The 26,217-nt window shown below is 42.0% G+C and overlaps 3 protein-coding genes across 4 annotated transcripts; 1 reads left to right on the plus strand and 2 right to left on the minus strand.

Moving 5' to 3' along the window:
- Window positions 1-148: 148 nt before the first annotated feature.
- RBM48 (RNA binding motif protein 48) lies at window positions 149-3,177 on the plus strand. Of its 2 annotated transcripts, none has more exons than XM_052692368.1 (5): window positions 149-302; window positions 630-820; window positions 945-1,090; window positions 1,824-2,341; window positions 2,817-3,177. In XM_052692368.1, the coding sequence occupies exons 1-5, from the start codon at window positions 189-191 to the stop codon at window positions 2,901-2,903; spliced, it is 1,056 nt and encodes a 351-aa protein (XP_052548328.1). In that variant the 5' UTR covers window positions 149-188; the 3' UTR covers window positions 2,904-3,177. The 2 variants fall into 2 exon arrangements, with proteins under 2 accessions (XP_052548328.1, XP_052548330.1); XM_052692370.1 differs by lacking the exon at window positions 149-302 and adding an exon at window positions 328-409.
- Window positions 3,104-8,443, minus strand: CLXN (calaxin). The gene is made up of 6 exons (XM_052692372.1): window positions 8,281-8,443; window positions 7,895-8,050; window positions 7,052-7,156; window positions 5,174-5,325; window positions 4,742-4,846; window positions 3,104-3,304 (listed from the first exon to the last, which is right to left on the minus strand). The coding sequence occupies exons 1-6, from the start codon at window positions 8,402-8,404 to the stop codon at window positions 3,254-3,256; spliced, it is 693 nt and encodes a 230-aa protein (XP_052548332.1). The 5' UTR covers window positions 8,405-8,443; the 3' UTR covers window positions 3,104-3,253.
- A 219-nt stretch (window positions 8,444-8,662) lies between these two features.
- On the minus strand, window positions 8,663-25,416 carry FAM133B (family with sequence similarity 133 member B). The gene is made up of 11 exons (XM_052692373.1): window positions 25,285-25,416; window positions 22,079-22,176; window positions 21,334-21,412; window positions 18,790-18,864; window positions 18,599-18,631; window positions 18,105-18,173; window positions 16,302-16,397; window positions 15,097-15,144; window positions 13,178-13,273; window positions 12,341-12,388; window positions 8,663-10,941 (listed from the first exon to the last, which is right to left on the minus strand). The coding sequence occupies exons 1-11, from the start codon at window positions 25,306-25,308 to the stop codon at window positions 10,855-10,857; spliced, it is 753 nt and encodes a 250-aa protein (XP_052548333.1). The 5' UTR covers window positions 25,309-25,416; the 3' UTR covers window positions 8,663-10,854.
- Window positions 25,417-26,217: the final 801 nt, after the last annotated feature.

A 26,217-nucleotide genomic window follows, 5' to 3' on the forward strand; every position in this document is an offset into this window, starting at 1 on the left:
CGTTCCCGTCCTCTGATTGGCCGCTCCATCGGGGGCCGCGGCTCGTTCCGCCTGGCCTCTCGACGGGGCCGCTTCAGCTCCTGGAAGAGCCGATAAGAGAAGGGCGGCGTGCCGCGCGCCGTCCGATTGGCTGCTTGCTCGGTGAGCCGCTAGAGACGCCTGCGCGGGGAGCGGCGGCGGCTGGGAAGATGGCGGCGGGCGGTGGCGGCGCGCTGGGGGAGGCGTGCAGGCACCACCAGCAGCTGGGCGCCTGCGGGTCGCGCGCCAAGTACCGCGAGGGGCGGCGGCCCAGGGCCGTCAAGGTGCGGAGCGAGGGCGGGCTGGCCGTGCCGTGCGGAGATGGCCTCTGCAAACGCTCCGAGCCGTGGAGAAGCGTCAGCTCTCGCTGACGTTCTGCGACGAGTAGGAGGTTTGCGGTCGTTCTTTCCCGCGGCGGCCCCGGGTAGCCGCACCTCGCTGTCTGCCGGCCAGGCTCCCGCCTTCCTGCTGCGGATCCCATCTGTGCGCGGAGCGCAGCGGGCCTTCCGCCATCCCGAGAGCGGCTCAGCAGCAGCGGCAACGCGAGTGCTTTGAGCTGCTATTTTTGCAGTGAAACCAGAACGCGTTTGAGAATACTCTGTTTCTTTCAGGTGTATACCATCAACTTGGAATCTCGTTATTTACTGATCCAGGGAGTTCCTGCGTTAGGTGTCATGAAGGAATTAGTGGAGCAGTTTGCCTTGTACGGTGCCATAGAAGAGTACCATGCCCTCGATGAATATCCTGCAGAGCAATTTACTGAAGTTTATCTTATAAAATTCCAGAATCTCCAATGTGCGAGGTATTGTACAGAGCAGTAACTGCCTTTTGCTGTTTTAATCCTTCACGGCCTCTGTGTATGATCTACATTCCAGAGAGTTGAAGTAAAGCCCACAGTTCTGCTAATGCCATTTAGTTTCCTTCAGGGTGGCCAAGAAAAAAATGGATGAACGGAGTTTCTTTGGGAGTTTGCTGCATGTGTGCTATGCGCCAGAATTTGAAACAGTCCAAGAAACTAGGGAGAAACTGCAGGACAGAAGGAAGTATATAGCAAAAGCAACAAATCAAAGAGGTTTGTAACTAAATTTCATGTAGAATCTTGATTTCAGCGGTTGGTGGGTCTTGGTAAAGCCAAAAGCATCCATTAAAGAAAATATTTTGTATTTAGCTGTTTTAAAAGATGCAGAATTAGGACATTTCTGTTATTTTTAAAGATGCATCTTTCAGAAAGCAATGTTTTAGTTAATGTGCACTTTAAAGCTTTAAAACCTCACTGTTTGCTTCTCTTGTTCTCTTTTCAAAATGTTATCTGAAATTTTAAGCACAGCCAGGAAAGTGGGGATCAGTTTTTTCCCCCTTGTTGCAGTTCTTTCAGGCATAGCCAAAAAGAGTTTTGTAAGAGGGGGAAAAAAAAGGCACATAAAAAGAACCAATCAAAAAACCCAAACCTTTTCCAGCCTGCCATTTGGCTATGTAAGGAATGTGAAGAATGGATTGGGCTGACAGGCAGCCTTGCTGCTGAGCTCCCAGGCAGCGCTGAAGGATGGACAAGCTGTAAAATAAGTACAGTGCCAAGTACAGGCCTCTCCTTCCTTATGCTTATGTACTTGGATATCATTATTCATTGCAGGAGGTTATTTCTTAAGGTGCTTCTTAAGCAGAATCACAGAAAGGTAACCGGGAATGAAGTGTTGCTGGTAGCGTTTCTGTCACTGTATTGAACTCTCATTATGTGTTAGAACTAATGGCATAAAATAATGAAGGTTGTTTTTTTTTTTTTTTTTTTTGGCTTCTTTGTTTTAAAGATTGCTTTCTGTTGAAGAAAACAGAGGGGCCTAGAAAGACCAAGTCTGACAGTCAGTGGAGCACATCAGCATCGTATGCAGCTAGTCACTGGGATCCATCCTGCTTTCCAGATTCTCACGGGTTGTCCCAAAACACGGAATATTCTTCTGGCAATCACAGTCAGGGCCTATTGACTTTTCCCCAGTGTGGCAGCCACAGTGCTGAAGTCTCTGGGAACTTCGGTCAGAGATCCCTATCTCTGAAGACACATCCAGGAGGATGTGCTTCACCACTGCCTTTAATTCAGCAAAGAACAGTTCCAGTTGATAATGGAACTGACAGGTTTATGCCTCGTACAACTCACCTGCAGGAACGTAGGAGGAAGAGAGAAGAGGGTAACAAATCTGCCCTCATTGAAACAAATGTGGACAGTACTGACATTGTTATTGGTCCACAGCTACCAGAAATACCTAAAGTGGATATGGATGATGATTCACTGAATACTTCAGCCACCTTGATTCGAAATAAACTGAAAGAGGTATGGATTCTTAAAGTTCTGATATTTTCATTTTCACACATCCTTTAAAAAAAAGTATATTTCTAAAATGCTTGCCAAAAACACGTTTTTCCCTTCCCAAAATATCCAACCAAGTCCAAAAAGTGTACCAGGCTTTATTTTGAAGCACCTCTGCTATGGAGAGCAAGTGATAAAATATTGAATAGTGTATATCATGGAGCATCTGAAATTGATTTGTATGATTGAAATTTTCTCAAAAACAAACAAAGAATAGCTAGCACACTTGCATTTCTTAAGAGTTTTAGCTCTCACATTTAATGCTGCCTTTGGTGTTACTTCTCTCCCTTTTCTATTGAAAAAATTAATGCAAGTGTGATTATAAGAATATATGCCTGTTAGTGCTCACAGACTGAAGAAACAGCCTTATTCTAAAACTAACATTAAAAAACCCAACAATGGTTATGCTTCACTTAGAATTTTTTTTTCCCTGTTTCAGGTAGCAGATTCTGTTTCGAGTACACCTGTGGAAAAACCAGGCACTAGTGCCACCAAGCCACCAGTAAAGCAGAGAAGAAGAATATAGATACTGCTGGCAGCATCTTTCTACAGTTCTTTATTGAGGATATAATTTAAAATTCTTACTACTTTTTTAATTTAAAAAACAAAATTGTTTTATACTGCATTTCCAAGCAATTCCTTGTTAAAAACAGTCCCGGTATTAAAAACTAAACCAGTGTAATACTGTAGCAACCTTGTCCTGTGTATTTAAAGAACTGCAATTAGTTAAAGTAATAAAAGCAAATTCTATTTATTCCACAGCTTTTACAGTAAAGGAATATTGAAATTTAAGATATCAATTATTTTGTGTTGCTTTTATTTCTACTGTCCTATAAGGAATGATGAAGAATTCTTAGAGCAGTCTTCCAGTTGGAGTTACTGTTTACGCTTTTCCTGGAAGGTCCTCCTTTCAAATGCCATACTGCTCTGTTAAATCAGGAGAAAAATATAAGCTTTTTTCTCAGTTAACTAGAACATTTACATTTAGTTAGAAAAAGAGGGCCAACTGAAATGTATAAGTAGTGAAACAATACTTTGTAGCATGGAAAAGCTAAATCCAGTATCATTACTGTCATCAAGAAACTGATCACAGCGTTTGGAGTTATAACCACACTAGGAAAGCTTGTGAATTCTGAGCTTTCTTCATGCTCAAAAGTGCTCATAGCTGAAATCTATTGATTTTTGGGGATTTGGAAGGGTATATAAACAGAGTTCTTTTTAAAAAGAACTAGAGACCTCGTAAAAAGGTACCATTGGATAGGGTGCAGAACAGACACACAAACAGTGGAATCAAGAAACTGATTCAGTTTCCTACTTGTTGCCACAAGTGGCTGGAATTGTAGCCCTGATTTACCACCAATTCTGACAAAAAGCAAATCATTTTTCTGGGCTGTGATCAGTGAAAGTAAATGCTGTTAAGAAACTCTTCAAAACTTTCCCCTGATAGAGAAAAATAGAAGTACTGACCCTGGGTCACTGAAAGCCTACTGACAGCCTTTTAAAATGTCAGGTTTTGAAAACAGCTACTGTTTGGTGACCTGAGATAATCCAGACTGCAGCCACAGCTATGAGACTTCTTCCTTCTGTCTTCCAGCCTACTAGGAAGGTGAGCTGGCATGAAATGTAGGTTCTGAGCGAAATAAATGCTTGCCTTGTTTTCAGCAATCTTAGGGAACTTTTCTGTTTCTATGCATTATTGCATGTATGTCAGAATTTTGTTTTTCCGTTTCCATGAGGGCAAGATTGTTGGCATTTAAAAACAAAATGCAGCTCAAAGAGTATAATGATGGATTAGTAAAAAATGACTATTACAAAGCAGACATCTATGCTTCAGTTTGATTTAACACTGAGGAAATTACTGCAATCCCAAATGACCACCTTTCAGGAAAAAAATCTCTCTGAATTGGGGTCGGATGGCATTTAACAATAGAAGCACTGTATTATGAGATGACAATTCTAAGGGATTTTCTCAGAAGGTTACCAGTTTCTCCCAAAAGAATGGCAGTGGAGCCAGTGGCACTGAAGGAAGAACAGACACTGCATTCCTGAAGAAGTTTCAGATAAACTGCAAGAGACTGATCTCGTTTTCTTAGCCTGGGAGGATGCTTACTGAGAATCATTTATTGTATTGCTGCCACGCACAGGTAAGTGGCACGACAGTATGTTCCTATGCTCCCTGGTATCAATGTTTGACTGTATCAGGAAATGTGTACTGTGACAGGCAGACATGAACTCGGAAAATCTCACAACTGAAGCACCAGATGAATTCAGCAAACTTCATACAAAGACAGTTAATGCCATAATTTGAACATATAGTTAAAAATAGTAAGAAGACAGTTTTTTTTTAACTGAAGGCTGATGTACCTTTACGTCTGGCAAACATGGTCCAAAGGCTTCTAAGAGAAGATTTTCATTTTTGACGGCTTCTTCAAAGTCCGCAAAAGAAAGTTTGCCATCATGGTCATGGTCCTACACAAGGAGAAGTCCTTAGCAAAGTATTGTAGTAATTGCCTGTTTACTTAAAAGATATTTCACTCATGTGGATTTATTTTTTAATGCAAAAATCTTCCTTGGGCCATCAGTCTGCTCAGACAAGATCTGAGCTACAGTAAGCATTTATTTAATCCTCATAAAGTAAAGGCCTTAAGTAAAAATCAATAATAATAGATTTTTTTTAAAAGGTGCACTATGACTATTATTCAAGGCATAGGGCCAAACTGAAATTCCTGAAGACCAGCCTCCTATGGGGAGCACAAGCTTGAGAGATGTTAAGTGTCACAATAGGAAAGTACTTGCCATTTTCTTCAGTGCTATGTCTACCAAGTCCTTAATTCCCTCATCAGGATCTTCTTCTGATGGTTGTTTGAGAAGGCTGTTTTGCAGCATTTGAAACATCTCCTCTCTTGAAATATATCCATCACCATTCAGGTCATAAACCTCAAAACAGTCTTTTCAAAAGATAAAATTTAAAGTTCATACAAACTAGATCACCCATCAATAAAGCTGTTGCCTATAGACAGAAAAGGTGAATTATATGTTGTACAGCATATGTATTGAGCAAAATTTAACATATTCAAATTAGATACTGGGAAAAGATTCTTCACCAGTGGGTGGTTGGGCCCTGGAACACAATCCCCAGGGCAGTGGCCATGGCCGCAAGCTGCTGAAATTCAAGCAGCATTTGGACGCTGCTCTTAGACACAGGGTTTGAATTTTGGGTGGTTTTGTATGGAGCCAGGAGTTGGGCCTGATGACTCTTGTGGGTCCCTTCCAACTCAGGATGTTCTATGATTTTCGTACTATTTATGTATGAAATATACCTATCACATTTTGATACTGCTCAATTATTGCCTATTTACCCATTATAGTTGAAATCTATTTCTTCAGTTCATAAAAACGATAGTAGCTTACAGATCTTAACTTCCTTGAGAGTAGCTTTTTAGAACATAAATTAGGCTCTAGTTTAGCAACCCAACTTCTTGTGGCTGGGACCAGCTGTCTGTATCAGAAGGGCTTTGAACATACAAATCATGTCCCAGTCACTTCAGAAACTGCTTTAGAAAAATAGAGGAAAAAGAATGAGTTGTACTAGCATGGAAAAAGCAACTTAAGTGTCTCTAAAGGCAAAGAGTAAATCTGCAACAGAATATTTTCAGCACAGGCATCTGACTAATGTATCTTGCAAATTCTTCTGCCTCCCTGAAATCAGAAATCTATGACTATAACGCGTTTCAGTATCCTTCACAAAACTTATTTAAAAAAACAAACAAAAGTTTTTACTTTGGGGGCAGATTTTTTTTCCCCTGCTAATGGGTTTGTACAGTGAAAAATCGTACTAGCATAAACTTATGATAAACACCACTGCGTGCCTTCACACACCAGTATATCCTAGAGTGCTCACTGTAGGGCTGCATATTTTATGGCCTGTGGTTCTTCTGATGTTACATCCTGGCACATATCCTAGTGGTGTGACATCCCAAGCCATGTTCCAGTGTAATGCTTTATGATAAAATTTGACAGCATATTATGGATGGCTGATGCTGAAACCATGGAAACAACATGCTATCATTCTCCTATTTCTATAATACTCCCCCTCCACCCCCAATCTCTTCCTCCCCGCCCTGCCCCCTTTTGCTGCTTTTAAAAATTCTAGAGTTCCTGCATTTTTTTCTCTACCATCTTTCTCCATCATTACCCTGAAGGTTCTTAGGAATATTTTAAAAAATGGACTTAGATTTTCCATCTATACTTCTGAGCTGAATAACTGCTAGAATCAACGTAACTGCTGCTTGTCCCCGTTGTGCCAGTACATGAATGCTGGCACAGGTCTTGTTTGCCTGAGGAGGCTGTTATCCAGCCACCCCCTCCCCCTTAAACTACATGTTTACTCAGCTTTGTGTGGGAATACAAAAACATAAATTCTGTCAAAACCATACAGTAGAACAAGCTTCAGTTCAAGAGATTTTCTGTCAGCAACACAGCAATACACAATTACACAATAATCTGTCTCAGAGAAATGGTTTCAGAAATCATTTTCACTGAACGCTACAGAAGAAAACTTGTCAACTATTAAACACTTTGATTAACTAATCTATTAAAATGAAAGTGATGTGTAATTCAATATTCCTGAATACTATAATTACCACTAAGTACTAGCATGCAGATAAACCTTACATTTAATCCTTTCTTCCAGTGTCCCCCGAAGAAATACCGACAAGCCTTCCACCCATTCCACCACACTGATGTAATTATCATTGTTTCTATCGAAAGTGCGGAACACTGGAAAGGGTTATGAGATGCATTTTAAATTTATGTAATACAGAAACACAAATAAAAATTTCCTTATGTTCAATGAAAAGATAAAAACATTTTTCCTCAAGCAGAGAAACACCTTCATCAAGTCCACGACAGAGCCCTCCACCAGCTGCAATGGCCACCAAGTCCTGCAGCCACAGAAGGAAGGACAGTGGCACTGCGCTGCCCTCTTCTGTCACGGCACTAAGGGTGTCTGGGACCGACATACCCACACTCAGCACCCCCGGTGTTCCTTATCCGCCAGGCCTTCCTCATGCAAGAGCGTGAGCCTTCCCAAACCATGGGAAAACCATTCTGAGTAAAGAAATATACTCAGCAGCACCCTGCATGACTTCTTTGGCAGCCCCTACATGGCTGACTACAATCCTTTGTCAAGGAATGCTCACTGGGTCAGCAATGTACTTTTTTCCTCCCCTATGGACACTTCAGCCTTCCACCTCCCTTCCACCCTCACACAGAGGTAGCAGTTGTTCGCATACAACTTTTCTGCTTTGTCAACCTCTTTCATAGTGGTCTAAGGGGTTTTCTTGGCAGTAGGGATCCACTATTCTCACTGGAATAAGAAAACAGACAGAAACTAGTTTCAGGTTTTCACGTAACCTGGCAAGTCTTCAAGGGAACTGTTGTAGAGATCGCTGTTTAAAAGGGCTGGCCAAGGGTTGCAGAGGAAGCCCTCAGCCCTGCTGAGCCCGCCGACCTCACCTCTGTCCATGAGCACATAGTCCGTCATGCCGAAGGCGCGGTGCAGGGTGTCTCGGAACACGTTGCGATCGAAGCCAACAGCGGCAAAGCGGCTGTGGGACTCGCTCATCACCGTGTCGAAGAGCCTGATGAGGCATTCCACTTCAGCTCTATTAACTGGGGAGCCGAAACACAAGCAAACCTTACCACCGAAATAGCGGAACGGCGGCGCAAAGAGGAAAGCCGCGGGACACAGAGACCTCGCACACTGAGCTGGCTCAGGGGACGCGAAAAACCGACATCGCCCGCACCTCCCCCCGGCCCCACGCGCCTTTCCTAAGGGAGGGGGCGGGCAGCGGGGCACTGCAAACGGCCCGCGGCCATCTCCGGCCCCGCGCGGCACTCACAGTGCTTGGCCGAGCGGCTCAGCGACTCCACCAGCTGCTGCAGCCGCTTCTTGCTCATGGCGGCGGCTTCCTCGCCGCTGCCCGGGCAACCCGGGCGGGGCAGCCGCCGGGCCCGGCGCCGCATGGCGGGGCTGCCGGCTCGGCAGCCGGGTAACGCCCCGCGCGAGGAGATGGCCGTCGGCCCCGCTCGGCCCCCGCGGCGACGGTTTGCGCCCGGCAAACTGCTGCGTGTGCCTGCTGGGCAGCAGCGGGACGGCGCGGCTCGGGCAGGTCGGTGAGCCCCGCTCTGGCCCACTAAACCGCAGCTGCTCGCCCTTTCAGTACACGCGGCAGCGTGGCTTTTTTTTTTGACGAGGAAAAGAAGATGCGAGAGCAGTCTATGTGTGGTTGTCTAATGTATTGAAAACCAAAACACGTTCCATCGCCAACATGAAAGCGGCTTCACTGTGAACTGACAAAGCCTGTAAGCTCCTTAATAGCTACAACTTCCAAAGCGCTGCAAGCGTTTGTGAAGCACACAGCTGACAACAAGGGCAGTTCTATTCAGACTACTAAAATGACATACCGGCCTACGGATGTGGAAGACTGTGGTTCTCGTTCCCATTTTTATTTCCTTCTGTTGCAGGTAGTTGCGTAAAAGTCAACAAAGGTATCACACAGAGCAGAGCATTGGATATGGTTCATTACAAACGGTTACCAACACTGCAATGCCACAACTGAAAAACAACAACACAAAAGCCCCCAACCAAACCCCTACTACTCGCTGCCTTTACTGACACAACGGGGCGGAGGATCAGTAGCATCAACCAACAATATAAATACGCCATCTGACTATTTAGTGTACGGCACTGCTGGGACTCCATGTTTGTATTTTCTAAGAACTCAATAGAAAAGTCAACCTCGCTGTAGAATGACAACGTCAAATCATCTCTCTCCCCTCAGTTTTTATTTATAATCTGCAGACTAATTATCAGCTGTGAAAGGTCTTGAAATCCTTGGCAATAAAATACTTCAAACGTCGGTATTTTAGAGGTAAGTTAGCAGTTAGCACCTGTGCAGTGGCAAAAGGGGTGGATCGTTCCTGTCATATCCCTAGCTGACCACTCAGACAGATGGGTGGTTGTTAAAGGCTAAAGCAGGCACAGCCACGGGTACTTCAATGGAAGATACAAGGAGAATTTCATGTAAAAACTAAAATCTAACGGTTGCTTGTGTTTTCTTGCGTGCACATTTAATTTATAAAAGCTTATTTTCAATTCCTAAAGCAACTAATTTAAAATAAAACAGCTTTATGATTTAGGTCAACATTCTGTAGCCCTCAAGTACAAAAATATAAATACAAACTGTTTAATCAGCATATTTAATGAGATTCTGGCAGTATGTTTTTTTCCTTAATCTAACAAGATGCGTCATGTAACAGGTCTGCCACTGAACTTGCTTAAGAGTAAAATCAGCTTCAATATGAAGCTGTTAAGGTATCAAAACCCTGCTTTTTACATGCTAAATATCTTCACGAGTGTGCACTTCAACACAGCAATGAACTTAACTGTAAGAATAACTAAAGAATAACTAAATACATAGATGAAACTCTGCATGTGGAACATAATCCAGAGAATTGGTTACAACAAATGATTACCTGCATTTTGTTAATTTAATAAAGGTACAAATCATGCAAAACAATCCAAAAGGTAATGCGAAGGGAAAAGAAAAAGCCACTGGAGTTTGCAAGAAGTGTTCAACTAAACCAAAATTACATTAAATAAAATAGGCTCATTTACTAGCACAGATCTATCGCTATTTCAAAGAAGCAGAGGTAAAGTCTTCTGGCTTTGAATGTCAGTTATACTGCAAAATGTCATTGCTCTTGCTTAATGCAGAAGCACATGCTCAGAAGCCCAGAACTGCTTATTCAGAAAAGGTCTGCTGACAATAGTTCTGGCCTCTCTGGAATCAGAGATGCTGCATGGATTAAAAATAGCAGAGACTTGCAAGGATCAAGGCAAAGGCACCCTATTCAGTTAGCCAAAATGGTAGCATTCCCTTTCTCATAAGCATGAAGACAGTAATGGGGCAATTACTACAAAGGCAGCATTTTATATGTTGTCATCAATTTCCCATTTTGTAAATGCCATTCGCAGACACCAGCTGGTAACTGTTTAAGTATAATATAAACCTACAAGATGAATTTGGGATTTTATCTGTCCTGATTTACAAATAAAGACTATTACTAATGCTTTAAAACACTACTTTCGGTATCTAAAAAGTTTAACTCTTACTTTCCAATATTTTACATCTTAGCTGGACTACCATCTTATGTTGTTTCAAACATCCAACACTGCTTACTGGACCTTAATAAAAGTTGTACCTCGTGTATTAAGCAGCAGGCAATAACAACGGTCTTCCCCAGCACAGCTGCATCTGGCTGGCTACTGAAAGATTAGGAATATTTCTAGAACACAGGAAAACTCATGCAGTTTGGTAAAGTTTGTTATCATTTCACAGTTTAAATTTCCTTCAGTCATTGCACTTTTGTTGATAGTCTTGCTTTTGATTTTGTTTTTGTTTTTTTAAATACTATTCCAAATCCGAATTTGAACCAGCAGCTTTCTTTTTCTTCTTTTTACTATGCTTCTTGTGCTTCTTTCTCTTTTTTGCTTTATCCTAAAAGAAAGCAAAAAAGCAAAAAGGAAGTTACAGTATGAGAAAACTGCCATCTACTAAATTCCATTCAATAACAATGAGAGCATGGAAATGAAAGTTCTACAAAGACATTTTGGAAGATGATTCTGTAAAAATCTATGGCACTTTAGAGAAGAATTTTATAAAAGCCTATTGAAAAAAAAAATCACACAAAAAACGTTTATGATTTGCACTATTATGAGGAGTTTTCAATTCATCCATCATGGTCTGGCTACTTCACACCCCCCAGCATCATCACTATCATATTTCTTCATCTTTTTAACAAATTTTCAGTGCTTTGTAGATTTCTGAGAGAATAATGTGCTTTGAAATCTTATATGGGAGTAACTTGGCTGTTTACAGACTTAAATTAGGTGCTTGTATTCACAGTGAACTATACAAGGCTAGAATCTCCAGCATTTGCACCTTAATTAAAACAAAAGATATAGTTTCAATTTTAAATATTCACATATATACTTAATTAACACCACCAGATTCAATCAAAAACTGAGAGATACAAACTCGTCCTTTTGCAAGCACAAGTTCAATTGGAATTCTTCAGTAGGCGCAACAACAGAAAGCAAATTTGGTTTATCTTTGTTCCATACACATAACTTATCTCTTTTAAGAAAAAAAAAAAAATAGTCACTAGGAATTTTATGACAAACTAACTAACTCAAATTCCATATGTGCTGAAAACAGTACTGAAACTCCTGTGCTTAGGTGCCGTAACTCATTTGGGCAACTGAGGTACCTAATGACAAACAGTGCTGCTCACAGTGCAGACAGAGTAGCTCACAACTACAACCCTAACTCAGGTACATGTGACATATCTGAGGTTCTACCCTTTCACTGCTGAACCCTTGTCTCACCTTTATCGTCAGAGAAAGTATCCACAAAGCAGAGAAAAGCAACAGGTTGCCAGCAGCATTTCATTTGGTTGAGGGAAGAATTATATTAGTATTATGATGCTGCAGAGATCTAGTCCTAAGGCCCTTTTTATAGTCTGGTGGAGAAACTCAATGAAGGAATATTTATACTCCTATAAAGGAACAGCCTCAATATCTACATGACACATTGCTACCTCATCTGATACTATGTAGAAATTTGTAGTTGTTAGGCTGGTCAGAGTATTCTGACTTGATGCAACGAATGTTAAATACATCTCAATTCACACATATCTATTTAGTTAAAATAGTGACAAATTCTCTCCTTAATCATGCAGCTGAAAAAGTGATTTCAACAGATAAAGAGAGAAATTTCAAATTTCAATTACTGTGACTTTAACTATTAAACATTGGTGTTACTATGAAATTATAAGTTAACCAAGTACAAGATATGGATGTCCTAAAACTACAGTATGACTGTAAGGGATACTTGCTGTTGCTTTCTCTTTTTCCTCATTGCTTTTCTTCTTTTTCACTTGAACCTAAAAATAAATAAATAAATAAATAAAAAATCAAATATAATGAGACATCAGCTTTGGAAATGCTGTTTTATATGAAAGTTTGAAGTTTTGTTGTATATAAATGAGAAATGGCATAACACTGGCAGGGCACACTGAGCAGCTGCTGACTGTAGCAGTGCTATATTATAGAATAACTATAATCCTATAAACATCTGATTTTTGGGCACTCTGCTATTTAAACACAGCAGCACAAGCAGCCAGCAGAGATGTAATGGTAAAACTACTGAGTGAATAACCTGGTTGAAATTTTAATGGAAAAATTCAGCAAACTGGAATCTTTTGGTGTTCTGTAATTCTACAGGAACACAAATCCTGAGAGGAAATACACACAAGGGTGAGAGTAAGATTATGTCCAACACTTTCTAGATGAATGGCAAAAGGCAGCCAAAAGAAGCTGAGCAATCTTGGAATCTTGCCTGTGTGTATTCAATGATCAGAGAGAAATCTTGTGAAGCACCATTAGCCTCATTTTATTAAGCTCTAAAACATCCATGAAAATTTTCAAGAAAATTAATTCAGAATAAACTGTAGGTGGTAGGAGTTGCACTCTTATCAGAAGTATGTAATAAAGAGAAAAATACAACTTTGAACATGCCACATGCTTAAAACCAGCTGTATAGAACAGAACATTTCAGTAATATATTCCATTTGGGCTAGTTTTAGCTGTTCACTCATGGGAATCATTAATGAAATGCTAAAAATTTAATGCTAAAAGCATTAAAACATCTGAAACTTAGCTTTCACACTGACCTCCTCTGTCTGATCCGGTTCTGATAAGGATTCTGATGATAAAGGCCCATCACCACGATCCGCTTTCTTCCTCTTTCTGTGATGATTTTTACTATCCTACATAAAACAGTATATTTCAAGTAACGTTAAGCCTTTCAGATATTATGAAACTTCTGCTTTAAAATTATATGGAAACATTATTTCTGAGTTATGAAATATTTTTAAAAAAATTATGCATTAATTATTCATCAGCAAATCATCATAAAGTTAAAATGCTTTCAGTGAGAACATAATAATTTTCTGTGTGTTGATTCATTACCAAGATACTGCAATTTCTTAAGAATGATATAACAGTACAATACAGTCTCTTATTTTAAGTGAAAACTTACAAAGCAGCAAGCATTTTAAAATAAAATGCTTCATCACTTCAAAAGACTGTCAAGTAAACGAAGATGTCTCAGAGTATGGCTGCTTTGGTGCTGATAAATAAAAAGCTCCCTTCAGATTTGTGCCTCTGGCATGGGACACGTTCTTACAACATTTTATATAAATAGCTTCAATATATTTACAGAGCACTCAAGCAGTCTTTTATTTTTCAGTTTTAGTTTTTGTAATTCAGATGCTGCAGGAGATTGTTCTGATGAGCCAGTTGTTTTTTTTCCTCTATACTTTTTCAAGTAAGCTTTGCTCTGGACCAAGCAAGGGATTCCTGAGTGAAACTACTTTTCTCCATTTCCTCCATTCTATTTCTAAGTAAAAAAAATAGTAAAAGTTCTTATTAATCATCTTCCTGAGTGCTGAGATTACTTATATCAACCCTCCTACTTATTCCATTATAGGTACCACAATCCTTTCACAGAAGTACTCATGAAAAGCACACACGATGTAACCCATCTGAGAAGGCATCTTCAGAACAGAAAAGACCTGCAGCCCCCAAAAGCCCTTTGATTTCAGAAGTGTGAAAGCAGCAATACAGCTTAACTAAGATTAAGGGGCTATGGTAGTCACTTGCTCTTTGAAGAGAAGATACTCAAGAAGAGTTGAGAAATGAGAACTGAGAAACAGAAACACACACAGAATCAACGTCTGCCTGACGTAATGGAAATTTTATATGTCAAACCGTATAACACGTCGATTGTAGTAGCAGAGAGCAGTGTGTTAACAAAGGAAAAAGAAAGACTAGGGCTGACACTGAAAGCTTTGTTAGTTTACACACAGAAATAACTAACATTTAAGTCAACAAGATTATTTGCATTCAATGTAGTAGCAGGAGGAAAACCCTTAGAGGTGTGTGTACAAAATGGGTGACATGTGGGAGAGGAGGGAGGGATTTTGTGCCCAGAGAAAAGACAGAATAAGATAAACCTGCTTAAGCTAAGTTTTCTCAGTAATGTTTTAAAGCAGCTATGAGTAAAACATGCAATTATGACTGCATTTTTAAAAAACATAATAAAATAAGGATATTAAATAAAATTAAATAACATAAGGATATTAAAATATCCTCTGCTTGCTGTTACTTAATTTAGAATAATGAGCCAGTATCCTATCAGGTGTGTCACTGAAATACCATACATGCTTCACGTCAATTTAACTGTTAATGTTAAGCCCCACATACTAGAGTGCTCATGATCTACTACAGCAGATTAGATACTTGTCTCATTTACCTTCATGACAAAACCAGACCCAGCAGTTTCTACTGGCAATTACTAAAATAGGAACCTAAAAATTTTACTCAAACTGGGGGCACTGCATTGTCAAGTTTTGGACAATGACCATAAGTGTAAGCTGAAGTATTCAAATACTTAAAAAAAAAAAAAAAAAAAAAAAAAAAAAAAAAAAAAGGAGGGGGGATCGGGGGGCAGAGAGTAGAGGAGTGGAAGAGACCCATTATATATGTAAAATGAAGTTCTGATGCAAGTATTTAAAAAGTAAAACTATACCTTCTCTTTCTCATGGTCATCCTTTGACTTCTTCTTTTTTGTGCTGTCCTAGGTAGAAAGAAAAATATCCACCATGACAAAATAGTTCCATTAAAAAAAGAAATTGCAGCAGCAGCTTGACCCCTTGCCTCTTTCTGCACACTGAAGATTGTTCACTTGTAGCTAACATGACCAATACAAAAAAGCAACAACATTTTGATGGCAGCTGCTAATTTCTAGAACAAGCAGTGAGAAAAGGTCTCTGTGGAATCAAACGACAGAGAACTTACTCAGAGCAGTACACCTAAAGAGCCTCTAGAAAGGATACCGGGCACTACTACCATCACCTCTAACCTCCAGCAGTCTGCAGCCTTTATTCTCCATCCATGCTCATCGCAGGGGATCAGGCAGTGGTTAAAGCGAGATTGCCATGGAGTTTATCTTCTACTTTCAAAAGTAAAAGTATCTCTGTGTCCCTTTATGCAGGAAACCTTTTTGAACTGCCACTAGCACAAATTCATAGTTAGATGCAAACAGCGATTCATCAGATTTTATATCATTCTGAATTAGGAATTCCAAGAAAATTCCAGTGAAATGCCAGCCTACACATAGTGTTATAATTATTTTGGAAGGAAGGGAGTTACTGTCCACTACTACAGAAAAATGGTAACAAAACAGACTGCCACATATATCTTCACTAATGTTGTGCCTGCAAGCACACTCTCCTCTACTTTAAGTATTAAAAAAACACCCAAACTTTCAATTTACTACTTATTTGCGAGGCTGAGAGGTCCAGCGGGCAACTATTTGGTCCAAACTCACTTAGGAAGGCAGTATTGTGGCCACTGATTCCCTGAAATAGCTGCATTTTCACAGATGGTATTCAACTCAATAATAGCATGTTGACAAGAACATTACAGAACATTTTCATTTTTGAAGTGTTAATGTAGTATTAAAACATCTGAGCAGCACAAAAACTGTTTATGTCTGAATTCAGAAAAGTAGATAAAAACTGCTGGAATATTTATTTTCTAAAGAGGAACTGTATTCTGCCAAGACACTGTGGACAGCAGAGGTACGTTCCTGATCACAGCTTAAAAGATACAAGCACAGCTCAGCTACAGTAAGAATGCATGACTTTGGATACAGCAATTATGAAGTCAGAAACACTTGTCTTTAGAACACAGATCAGAGACATTTCCTGAGGGTAATGTGCACTTAATTACCTTGCTGTCTGACTCAGATTCAGAAGCTGAGCTTGATGAAGATTTCCGTGAGGAGCGGTGTTTCTTTTTCTTTTTTTTCTTCCCCTGCTTTTTATCCTATCCAAAAATATTTTAGGAAAAAAGAAAAAGACAATCCTGAATTTATTTTCACTAGATACTAAAAACTTACATGCAAAGAATAGGAAATGCCAAATTCCTACATATTATCATTTTCTCCTGAGGAATAAATATACTACAATTGATTCCTTTAGTGGAAGACATTTGTATCTCTTCCGCATTGAAAAAAAATAAACTAGAGTAAAATTCAGGTTCCCTAGATTCTGTTTATCATTTAGATGTATGCTACAGAACCTGACTATCTCTAAAAAAGATTTATGCTAAACTAGTAAAAATAATGTGGTGAGCTGGGGGGATTCTACTGGAAAAGCATACAAATCCATGTCAGCACAGCAATGGATTCAGTTTACAAGCCAGCCTCCTAAAATACGGTCGTTTATGAAGAAGTTATTGAACAGATATATATCCAAAATTCACAACTGTATCATAAGCACCAAATGTACCAAATTTAAATAGCTTCATGCAAACGAAGCCCTCAAAGAATATTTTAAAATATATTGCCAAGATCTGTGTTAAGTCTCATGATGAAGTGTGAGCTGGTATTTAATTCGACTTTTTATATGAAATATCCTTTGACAGAAAAATATGCATGCCACTGTGCATTCTATGTTACTTGTGCATTCTTCTACATTACTTTTGTTTTCCCCTCATTTTCTAGAATGGCAGCCTGAAAGCCTTATTCTGATCACACACTTTTTAGAAAGGCGTGCAGCGACAGGATGAGGGGAAATGATTTTAAACTGGAAGAGGGTAGATTTAGAGTAGATATTAGGAAGACATTCTTTACTGAGAGGGTCGTGAGACACTGGGACAGGTTGGCCACAGAGGTTGTGGATGCCACCACCCTGTAAGCATTCCACCACCTGGTAGAGTGGGAGGTGTTGGAATTAGAGAGAGGGTTGGAACTAGATAATTTTAGAGGTCCCTTCCAACCAAAACCATTCTATTATTTTTATGATTACAGTCATTTTTTCTTTGCTTTTTACCCAATAATACTGGTTGACATATGTCAAAAAAGACTGCATAATGAGGCTGCTTTCAGCATCTGCAGTTTGAGATACTCTGCAAACCTTCACAGCAAGATGGTAATGCTCTATTTCTTGCTCAAAGATCTTAGCTGTGTTAATAGGAATTTAGAGGTTAAGATTCAGAATAGTTCAGAACTGCTGACGCTATACTAGATCCAAAGAATATCTCAAGACCAGAACAATCTTTTCCAAAGTATGTAAACCTCTCTGTTTTATTCTAGTGGCTTCAGAGTATTGTTGTGGGTTAGTCTAGTTTGCAATACATCATTTTGCAATGAATCTCAGGTTCTACAGATAAAATGGGTTAACATGTGTAGTAAGTCCTCACTGCTTCTCTTCATTCCATCATGAACTACAGTATCACCCTTTTAAAGTACCTTTATTGGCTGTTAAAGCCAGTAAATAGTAAGTAAAATTAAACAAACACTAGCCCCTATTTCAGTGACTAGGGTACACGTGGTAAAATGCTTACTCATTTTCAGTTTAATCTTCCATGTTCAAAACAGAAATCCCAAGTATCTCCTCCTTGATGGAGGAGTTCTCTTAACACAAGAAGAACACGCTCCACTGTTATGCCTGAAGCATGCTGAGATCAATACAAAGGCAACATTTCACTCAACAGACAAAACGCGTTACATCCTGGTGGTTTACTGCTTACCTCGTCTTCTGAATCAGATGCACTGCTGGAAGAATCAGAGCTTGATGAAGAAGAGGAAGATGAAGACAACTTGACCAAACACAACAAAAAGTGAAGCTTGTGAGATGCAGCATTTTTTCTACCAAATAAGTAAAAGTCCATGCAAACACCTAATCTTAAGATCTCTCCATTTACAAAGCACTGTCAATAACTGTTTACTTCCAAGAACTTGGGCTCACGTAGATTTTCTTAAATAAGACTTAAAAAGTGACCTCTGATATTTTTAATGTGATAATGTATATTTAATGTTTTCCCTTCCCACCAATTGCTCTTTAAGCAGAAGTAAAATTCTCCTTGTGCGGAATAATCTGCCTCTCTCCAATTAAAATCAGGTAATTTTAATAACATCCAAATTCAAAATTAAAACTATATCTCCTCTTTCCAAGAAAACACAAATAGCAAATATGCACAATCCCAAAGCAAAAAAAGCTCAGAAAATTGAAAATTTTGCTCACCCTACTAGATTTCTTCTTTTCTTTTTTCTTTTTCTTAAAAATAGAATAAAACAAACATTATTTTTGGCAATGTGTTCCTGTGCATTTAGGTTTATATACACTGATGCTGGTTTTTAAAATGTTTTCATGGCATTTCATACTGCAAAAACCAGTTCCAAATACCAACTGTAACCAAATTGAAAATAACTGACCTCTTTCTTTTTGGAAGAACTCTCATTTCCACCCAGTAATTTCTCCCTGTGTTTTTCCAGTTCTTTCTTCCAATTCTGAAACAAACAAAATGAAGGTGACACGACCATTATTTCCAAACAGCTCTATTAAGAGATCTCTGTCAAAATCATGTCCTTTACTTGAATTAATGAGTTTTCATAAAATCCACAGAAAATAAACAGTCTGTAGTATTAACCATGGCTATGGTTCACTTAGTATTACAGAAGATTAAAATTAATCCATTTATCTTAGTTCACACCTTAATGTTCAAGTCAGTTGGGCTTAGGACATGGTCATTTATCTTGGAGGTGATCAATTTTGGTCTCTGATTTTGTAGTACCACAGAGCTCCTGTTAGAACACATCAGTACGGTGGGGTCAGCTCACCAAACAAACAGGCACTCTGCCTATGTTTTAAAAGTACCCGAAGTAGAACTGCAGGACAAATGTTCCTGGCCCTTCTTCAACACACGGGTGTATCAAGTGTGTGTCCTGTGCTTTGTCAGTGTCAATGATTAGAACTTCATTATATGCACATCTCTTTTGTTTCCCTCACGAGTTCTCTCAGTCTATTCCAAATTCCACTTCTAAGGGCTCTGAAGCATCCAACATCCCATCACCCCGAAATTCTGCTAGCTTGAGCTATTCCTGCTTTCCATGTTAGCAACATCAGGTGCTCCTTTCTTTATTATTATCATTTTTATTCTTCCTTTCCTCCTAATGTGCTGCTATTGTTCTGGCAAAGAAATGACAACCCACATACTGTGCTGAAGGAAAAGAAATACCAGGATTTGAATATGATTATACACATGCAGTGCAATATGATACACAGAACCCCAGGTCAGCACACGGTGAATTAGCTTAACAGTGCTGCTGAAAGAAGTCACAAGGTTAGCCAGGATACAGTGCTGCATGCAGTGTGTTTCTGTGATCCAAGGCAATGCTTACAGAGTACCACAGCAGGCTGGGCACTTCAGCCTCCTGGTGCTGCCTACAGACCCTCTGACAACAGACTGGGCTTTGTTAGGCAGACATTCTCTCTGAAGTAGAAACAGATTGGGTATGTGTTCTTTAAAAAAAACAAAAACAAAACAAGAAAACCCACAAAACCAATAAACCAATAAAACAAAAAGCACCAGAACATCTGTCAGTAAACTGAGAGGGCACCTCAGTCAGAGACTTGTAACACTTTCTACCACTGAGAGATCTGTGCTTAGAAGCTACAAATAATTCATAATAAAGCAAAGAGACACAATAAAATACTAAACCAAACTCACAAAGCTGAAACTGACAGAGCACAAAACAACCAGTCTCCTCAGAATTGCATCCTCTCATCTTCCAAATATTGGTATAAATTCTGAGGCAAAAAGATGTAACAAGCATGGTATGAAGCCCTTTCAGTAACAGAGGCACACAGAATCACACTGAATCACACAGAACGGCCAGGGTTGGAAGGACCTCAAGGATCACGAATCTCCAACCCCCTGCCACATGCAGGACCACCAACCTCCCATCTAATACTAGACCAGGCTGCCCAGGGCCCCATCCAATCCGGCCTTGAACACCTCCAGGGATGGGGCATCCACAAGCTCTCTGGGCAGCCTGTTCTAGCACCTCACCGCTCTCTCTGTAAAGAACTTCCCCCTGACATCCAACCTAACTCTCTCCTCCCTCAACTTAAAGCTATTTCCACTTGTCCTGCTGTTATCAACCCTTTCAAAGAGCTAATTCCCTTCCTGTTTGTAGGCTCCCTTTAGGTACTGAAAGGCTGCAATGAGGTCACCCTGCAGCCTTCTTTCTCCAGGCTGAACAAACCCAGCTCCCTCAGCCTGCCTTCACAGGGGAGGTGCTCCAGTCCCCTGAGCACTATCTGCTTCAACCAGAAACTCTCACACAGTGTTGAAGATTACTCCTTGAAGCGTATTCCAAGATACCAGAATCCAAGAAGGGAACAGAGCAGTTAAATTCATCATCTACTGTTTTCTTCCTAGGTACACAACAGGAGTCAAATACGAAACTTTCTTACAGCACGCTGATCTCCAGCGGATGCTAAACACAGTTACCAGAATAGCCCCACTTACAGCAGGGAACCAGCACAGAATGTAATCAGCTTAGGATAAGAGAGAAGTGTTCCATAAGCACATTTGGACATTCAAGGCCACTCTTAGTGCACTCTCCCATATCCAAATCATATGCATGTTCCTCACCAATGCAGCCTGACTCCAGTAACCCACCTCTTCCCTATGTGTTTGGATTGCGTGACCTTAAACAAGTGATGATTAGTTCACATTTTCTTCACAGCATTTCTCAAAACCTTTTATGCAGTGTTTCTCTGAATCAGGAGTAGCACTTCATTGGTTAATAACTAATGTTAATATTCAATACAAACAAAATAAAACGTTCACTCATTATGAGATTGAGCACAGTAAAACGTTACGGGTACTTGGAGCTGTTAATGATAAGGGAAAAAAAGCAGCATACAAGATAAGACAGCTGGGGCATTAACATACTAACAACACTACCAACCTCGTTCATCTTCTCTTCAAACTCAGCCAAAGCCCTGGATCCCTTCTTTTTCTTCTCTAACTGTTCTTTCACTTCTTCCCTGTACCAAAAGGATGAGAGATCAGTTACTGTATTCTCACAATTAAAAATACCTGCTTCAGTGTCTAACTTTATGTGGGGTTTTTTTGAAGTTTAGCTTTGGCTGAACTTCCAACGGGAAAATTATCTTAGATGTTACACATATGGTAACCTAACTGTAATAACTTCAGCACGGTAGCTAAACCTCTCTGAAAGATCTAAAGCTAACTTTGCAATTAGGTAAATTATGCTCTAATTTCTTAAGAAAGGGCTTAAAATGGCCTGAATGTAAAGTAAGCTGTTGACGGTGCCTTAAAGCAATGATTTTGTGGGGTATGGTAGACTATGTTCTAAGAATCTACCAGCAAAATGCTTTTTTTTCCACCAAAGATTACTTTGTTTTAAAAATTTAATACGTCCGCATACTTTAAAGCATTAGGATTCTGAAAGAGGTAAAGTATCCAACATTTTCCTCTTTTGAGAAACTTCTGAGCCAAGGTATTTAAAGACAAATGTGAAACGTATTTCAAAGTGAAATATTATTTTTAAAAGAGACTGAATATGCATTTAGAAAATAACATTTTCGCCAGAGCCAAGGAACCTTCCAAAGTGTATCACTGTATTTGAAGGAGGATGTGAGTAACTGAGAGAACAGGGAACAAATCTTTCACTCAGCTCAGGCACTTACCATGTCGGCCTTGGTCTGTTCAAGTAGTCTTGTATTGTTGGTCCTGAATTTTGGGCAGGACCTCGTGCTCTGGCCATAGCTATGGGATTCATGTAAGCCTTGAACATGAAACAAAAAGAAATATAAAGTTCATTGGTTGTGCTGTTACCAAGATCTGTCCTTGCTGTTCTTCACACATCCTTTTCCTCAGTCACAGAAAGACCCCGGAAAAGTGCTTTCAGTTTGTTACACTTTGGCAGAAGAATTCGCCCCAAAAGGACCATTGCCCTCCCTGAGCTGACTCTGCAAAGCGACCACAGCCTTACGATTGTGGAAACGTTCTTCCTTGGGACATGGAAAGCATGATTTAATTTCAGCCCTTTGTCTCTAGGACATCTGGCACTCGGGCCTTTGGAGTTCTGCTCAAAACTGATGACGGCAGACTCAATGCATCCTGGATAAAATAACATCACCCTACAAGACTCTGCTGTAACACCAAACAAACAAGCGGCGTCCTGCTGACAGTTATGCGTATATGAGACCTTGGACACTTAGGGCTATCATAAGGCAAACACCTGGAATTTTATGAGGTATCTATTATAACCTCAGCAATTAATGTCAGAAATTGAAGCAAGCAATTACTCTACTGTTACTATGCCAATGATATTTTGCTCATGTAGAAGGGAGGTACATTTTCCTTTGTCTCCTGCTCTTACCAGGATGCCATCCCAAAGCCTCACTATTTACCTTCACAAAACAAAAGACAAACCGCTCCTCTTGCCTGCAGGTTGCAGATAAGAAAAAGGTCAAGCAGTGTGCAGCTCTGATTGCCTGGCACCCTCTTTTGTAGCAGGAGGATGCAGGTGCTCAAGTGAAGACACATATTCACATTTATAACTCTAGCAGTTTATTATATTACAAATCAATAAGGAATAGGAATTTTGGATCCAAATTGAGCTTGAGTCAGAAAAGATTTCCTTTACCAGTGCAGGAATGCAGTACTTTAACACTGTTTTCATTAAACCAAGACAACTGCAGTGCACTGGGAGCAGCAGAAATTATGGCTGAAATGCAGTTCCCGGCTTGGTTCCCTGCAGCCCTCCGTTGGCTACCTGCAGGAATTCCTTGTGAAAGCCTGAGCTTCTTATGCTTGTAATTACTCCTAAGAACAAGACTGCTCGCTGTTCTTCCAAAAAATTTAGCAGTTTTCCTCCCAAACTAGCCCAAAATGACAACAAATCCCTCTCTATCTCTTGGCTAGAGCTGCCAAATGCTGGTTTTCTGCCTCAAACTGACTCCCTGCAAGCCCTCCACACAGTAGCACAGTTTTCTTCCTTTCCAGCAGCAGGCACATAACGACTGAATACTATATTACATCCCACAATTAGGGAATGTATGTCTTACAATATTCCTGTAATTTCAGTAACTTTATTTATGAAGATTCATTTTGCCAACAAACATTTCCTAGAAGCACTTACACTGCTTTGCATTTCAGCAGCCAGAAACCATAGAAAAATGTGTCCTAACAAAGAAGGTGCTCATCTGCACGTTTATTTCCTCTCCCAGCAGTTTGCTCAGGCAGTTATGAAAGATATTTGTTACAGAGCTTTTGTGCTCATGGAAAGCAGAAGGCACCTTCAGTTGGACAGGGTCCTATGAGCAAGCCATGGAACCCGTCAGTGCCCTGCAAGTGTTTTGAAGATGTGAAAGAAATAAAGTTCTTGTTCTTCTCCAAACAGCCCAAATGGTGACAGCTTTAAGAACGGCCATGGATAAGATGTAAAACGTGAAAAGCTCTGCAGTCACAGAAGAGCAGAAAAGAGCCCAATGAGATAACCTGTCTATACCAGTAGCCGTTGTGACCGACTGTTTACTGTGCCATAGATTACAGGGGTATAAGATTGGCTGACATGGGTAGGTACATCCCCATTGTAATATTAAAATAATTTTAAGCAGACACTTAAGCACAGCCCAAAACACTACAGCAGAGCACCATACTTGAAGCACAGGCCAGGCCCTGCACTCTGACACAGTCACATCTTTAGAGTTACAGAACCATAGAGCGGTTTGGGTTGGAAGGAACTTGAAGTATCATCCAGTTCCAACCCCCTGCCAGGCAGGGCTGCTACTTCACAGTTCAGCTGCCCAGGGCCCCAGCCAACCCGGCCTTTAGTGCCTCCAGGGATGGGACACCCATAGCATTCTGGACAGTTGTGCCAGTGCCTCACCATGCTCTGACTCAAGAATTTAGTTCCATCTCTAAGCTAAATCTCCCCTCTTTTACTGATCCCATCATTTTGGTGCCTCAGCGAAGCAACCAAAGGCCCTCAGCTCTCCGCTGGGACAGTGTCCTGTACACCTCTTGCACACCACCATTGTGCTGAGCAGACACTTGCCAATGTGGAGCCAGCTACAGCTCAAAGCACTTCCAAAAATAAGAAAAGGGGAAAAACAGTCTCATGACTGATTTTTTCATCACAAAACTCAGCAACTGTGAATTCACACTTCATGGTGCCTAAGTAAGGGAGTGTAAGGTGAGCGGCTGGCTGGTAGGCACAAGTTTCAAGGAGATAAAGGGATGAATGCAGTAACAATGCAGAATGAAGCTCTGCAACCACGAGTATTTGGGCCTCCTGAGGCGAGCGGAGCCATGCGGAGCCCGTTTCAGCAGGGCCGAGTGCCAGGCGTAAGGAGACACGGTTTAGCGACTACCAGAACTACTTCAGCAGCTGCAGCAACTCCCACCGGGAACGCTGCGTTTTTTAAGGACTAGGCCAGCATCTTCATCGCCCGCGCTCGGCAGCTCGCACAACAGCTCTCAGTCACGGCCGCCGCCGGCTTCGACACGGCAGTGAGGCTCCGTCACGCGCCCGCCCCCCGCGCTCCGCACCCCCCCCGGCGCTGCCCGCTCCCGGCCCCGCGGACCCCCCGGACCTCCCGCCCGGCGACCCGCAGTTCCGCGGCCGGCGCGCCTAACTGCTCGGAGCCTCCCGCCCCGCAGCCGCCGGGCCGCCGCTGCCCGGCAGTGCGAACAGAGGGACGGCGGCCCCGCTCGCCCGGCCAACGGCTCTCCGCTTCCCTCTCCCGGCGGCCGGAGCCTTGGACCCGGCCGGTCGGGCCCTCCGCGGCCTCCGCCCGCCGCACCGCTGCGGCCGCCCGGGCACCGCGGCCGAGTCCCGCAGCGGCCGGCAGCCCGGCCCCCGCTGCCGTCCGCGGGCGTTACTCACCACGCGGTTGTCTCGCTTCCCCATGGCGCCGCCGCGGCCCAGCCCGGGCCCCTTCCCCTCGCCAGGGAGGCCGCGCCGCAGGCGCCCGGCCCTGCTCGGCCCCGCACAGCCGCTCGGCCTCGCGAGCGCCGATGGCGGCGGCCGAGCAGCGCCCCCTACCGGCGGATCGCAGCCGGAGCCGACCGCGGCACCGCCTCGGCTCGTGGGCGTGGGGCGAGGCCTCGAGGGGCCGGACCGCGGGAGGGACAGGGCGGCGCTCCTCGGAAGCGGCGCGGAGGGGAGCGGTGGAGCTTCGTGAGGTGCGGCTGCGGCGGCGGGTCGGCGCCGGCCCACTGTCGTGGGAGAGCTGGGGACAAGGGAAGGCTGAAGGGAAATCGGAGTGTGGGGTGCGTTGGTGGCCTGGGATGTGGAACGTGGGGAGCCCATCTGCACTGAACACCTCGGAGGAGGGGAAGGTGCCGTTGCGAGGTTTTTTTCTCCTCTTGACCTACCTAGTGGTCGCTTGGAGGAGTCGCTTCGGTTTCCTGAGGTGTACGCTGAGGTGCCCTGACTGTGGCGGCCTGTCCTGGTACAGTGCTCTGTGGAGCGGGGTCTGCTGACAAAACAAAGGGAGAAGAAAAGGAGAATAAGTGCTCAATCGTTACTTATTACCTCTCTGCTTCCCTGGCAAACCAAGGAATTCTGTAGTGTGGTGCTCGAGAAGCCCATCAAAGACACGAGCAGCAAAACTCCTTAAAATATATGGAGGAAAGAACAGCATTAGCAGAGAAGATCATGCTCTTCACGGTGCGGCCTTGCCCTGCATGCCTCCTCAGCCTGGTCCCCTGGGCAGGCCCTCACCAGCCAGCTCGGGGCTCATGGTGCCTGGCAGTGCGTTGGAGTCTGGGCACAGGTCTGGCCATGCTGCTGTCACCACACACCAGGTATGGGGAC

This window comes from Tympanuchus pallidicinctus, unplaced genomic scaffold (assembly GCF_026119805.1).
Source record: "Tympanuchus pallidicinctus isolate F22 unplaced genomic scaffold, pur_lepc_1.0 scaffold3, whole genome shotgun sequence".
Taxonomy (NCBI): domain Eukaryota; kingdom Metazoa; phylum Chordata; class Aves; order Galliformes; family Phasianidae; genus Tympanuchus; species Tympanuchus pallidicinctus.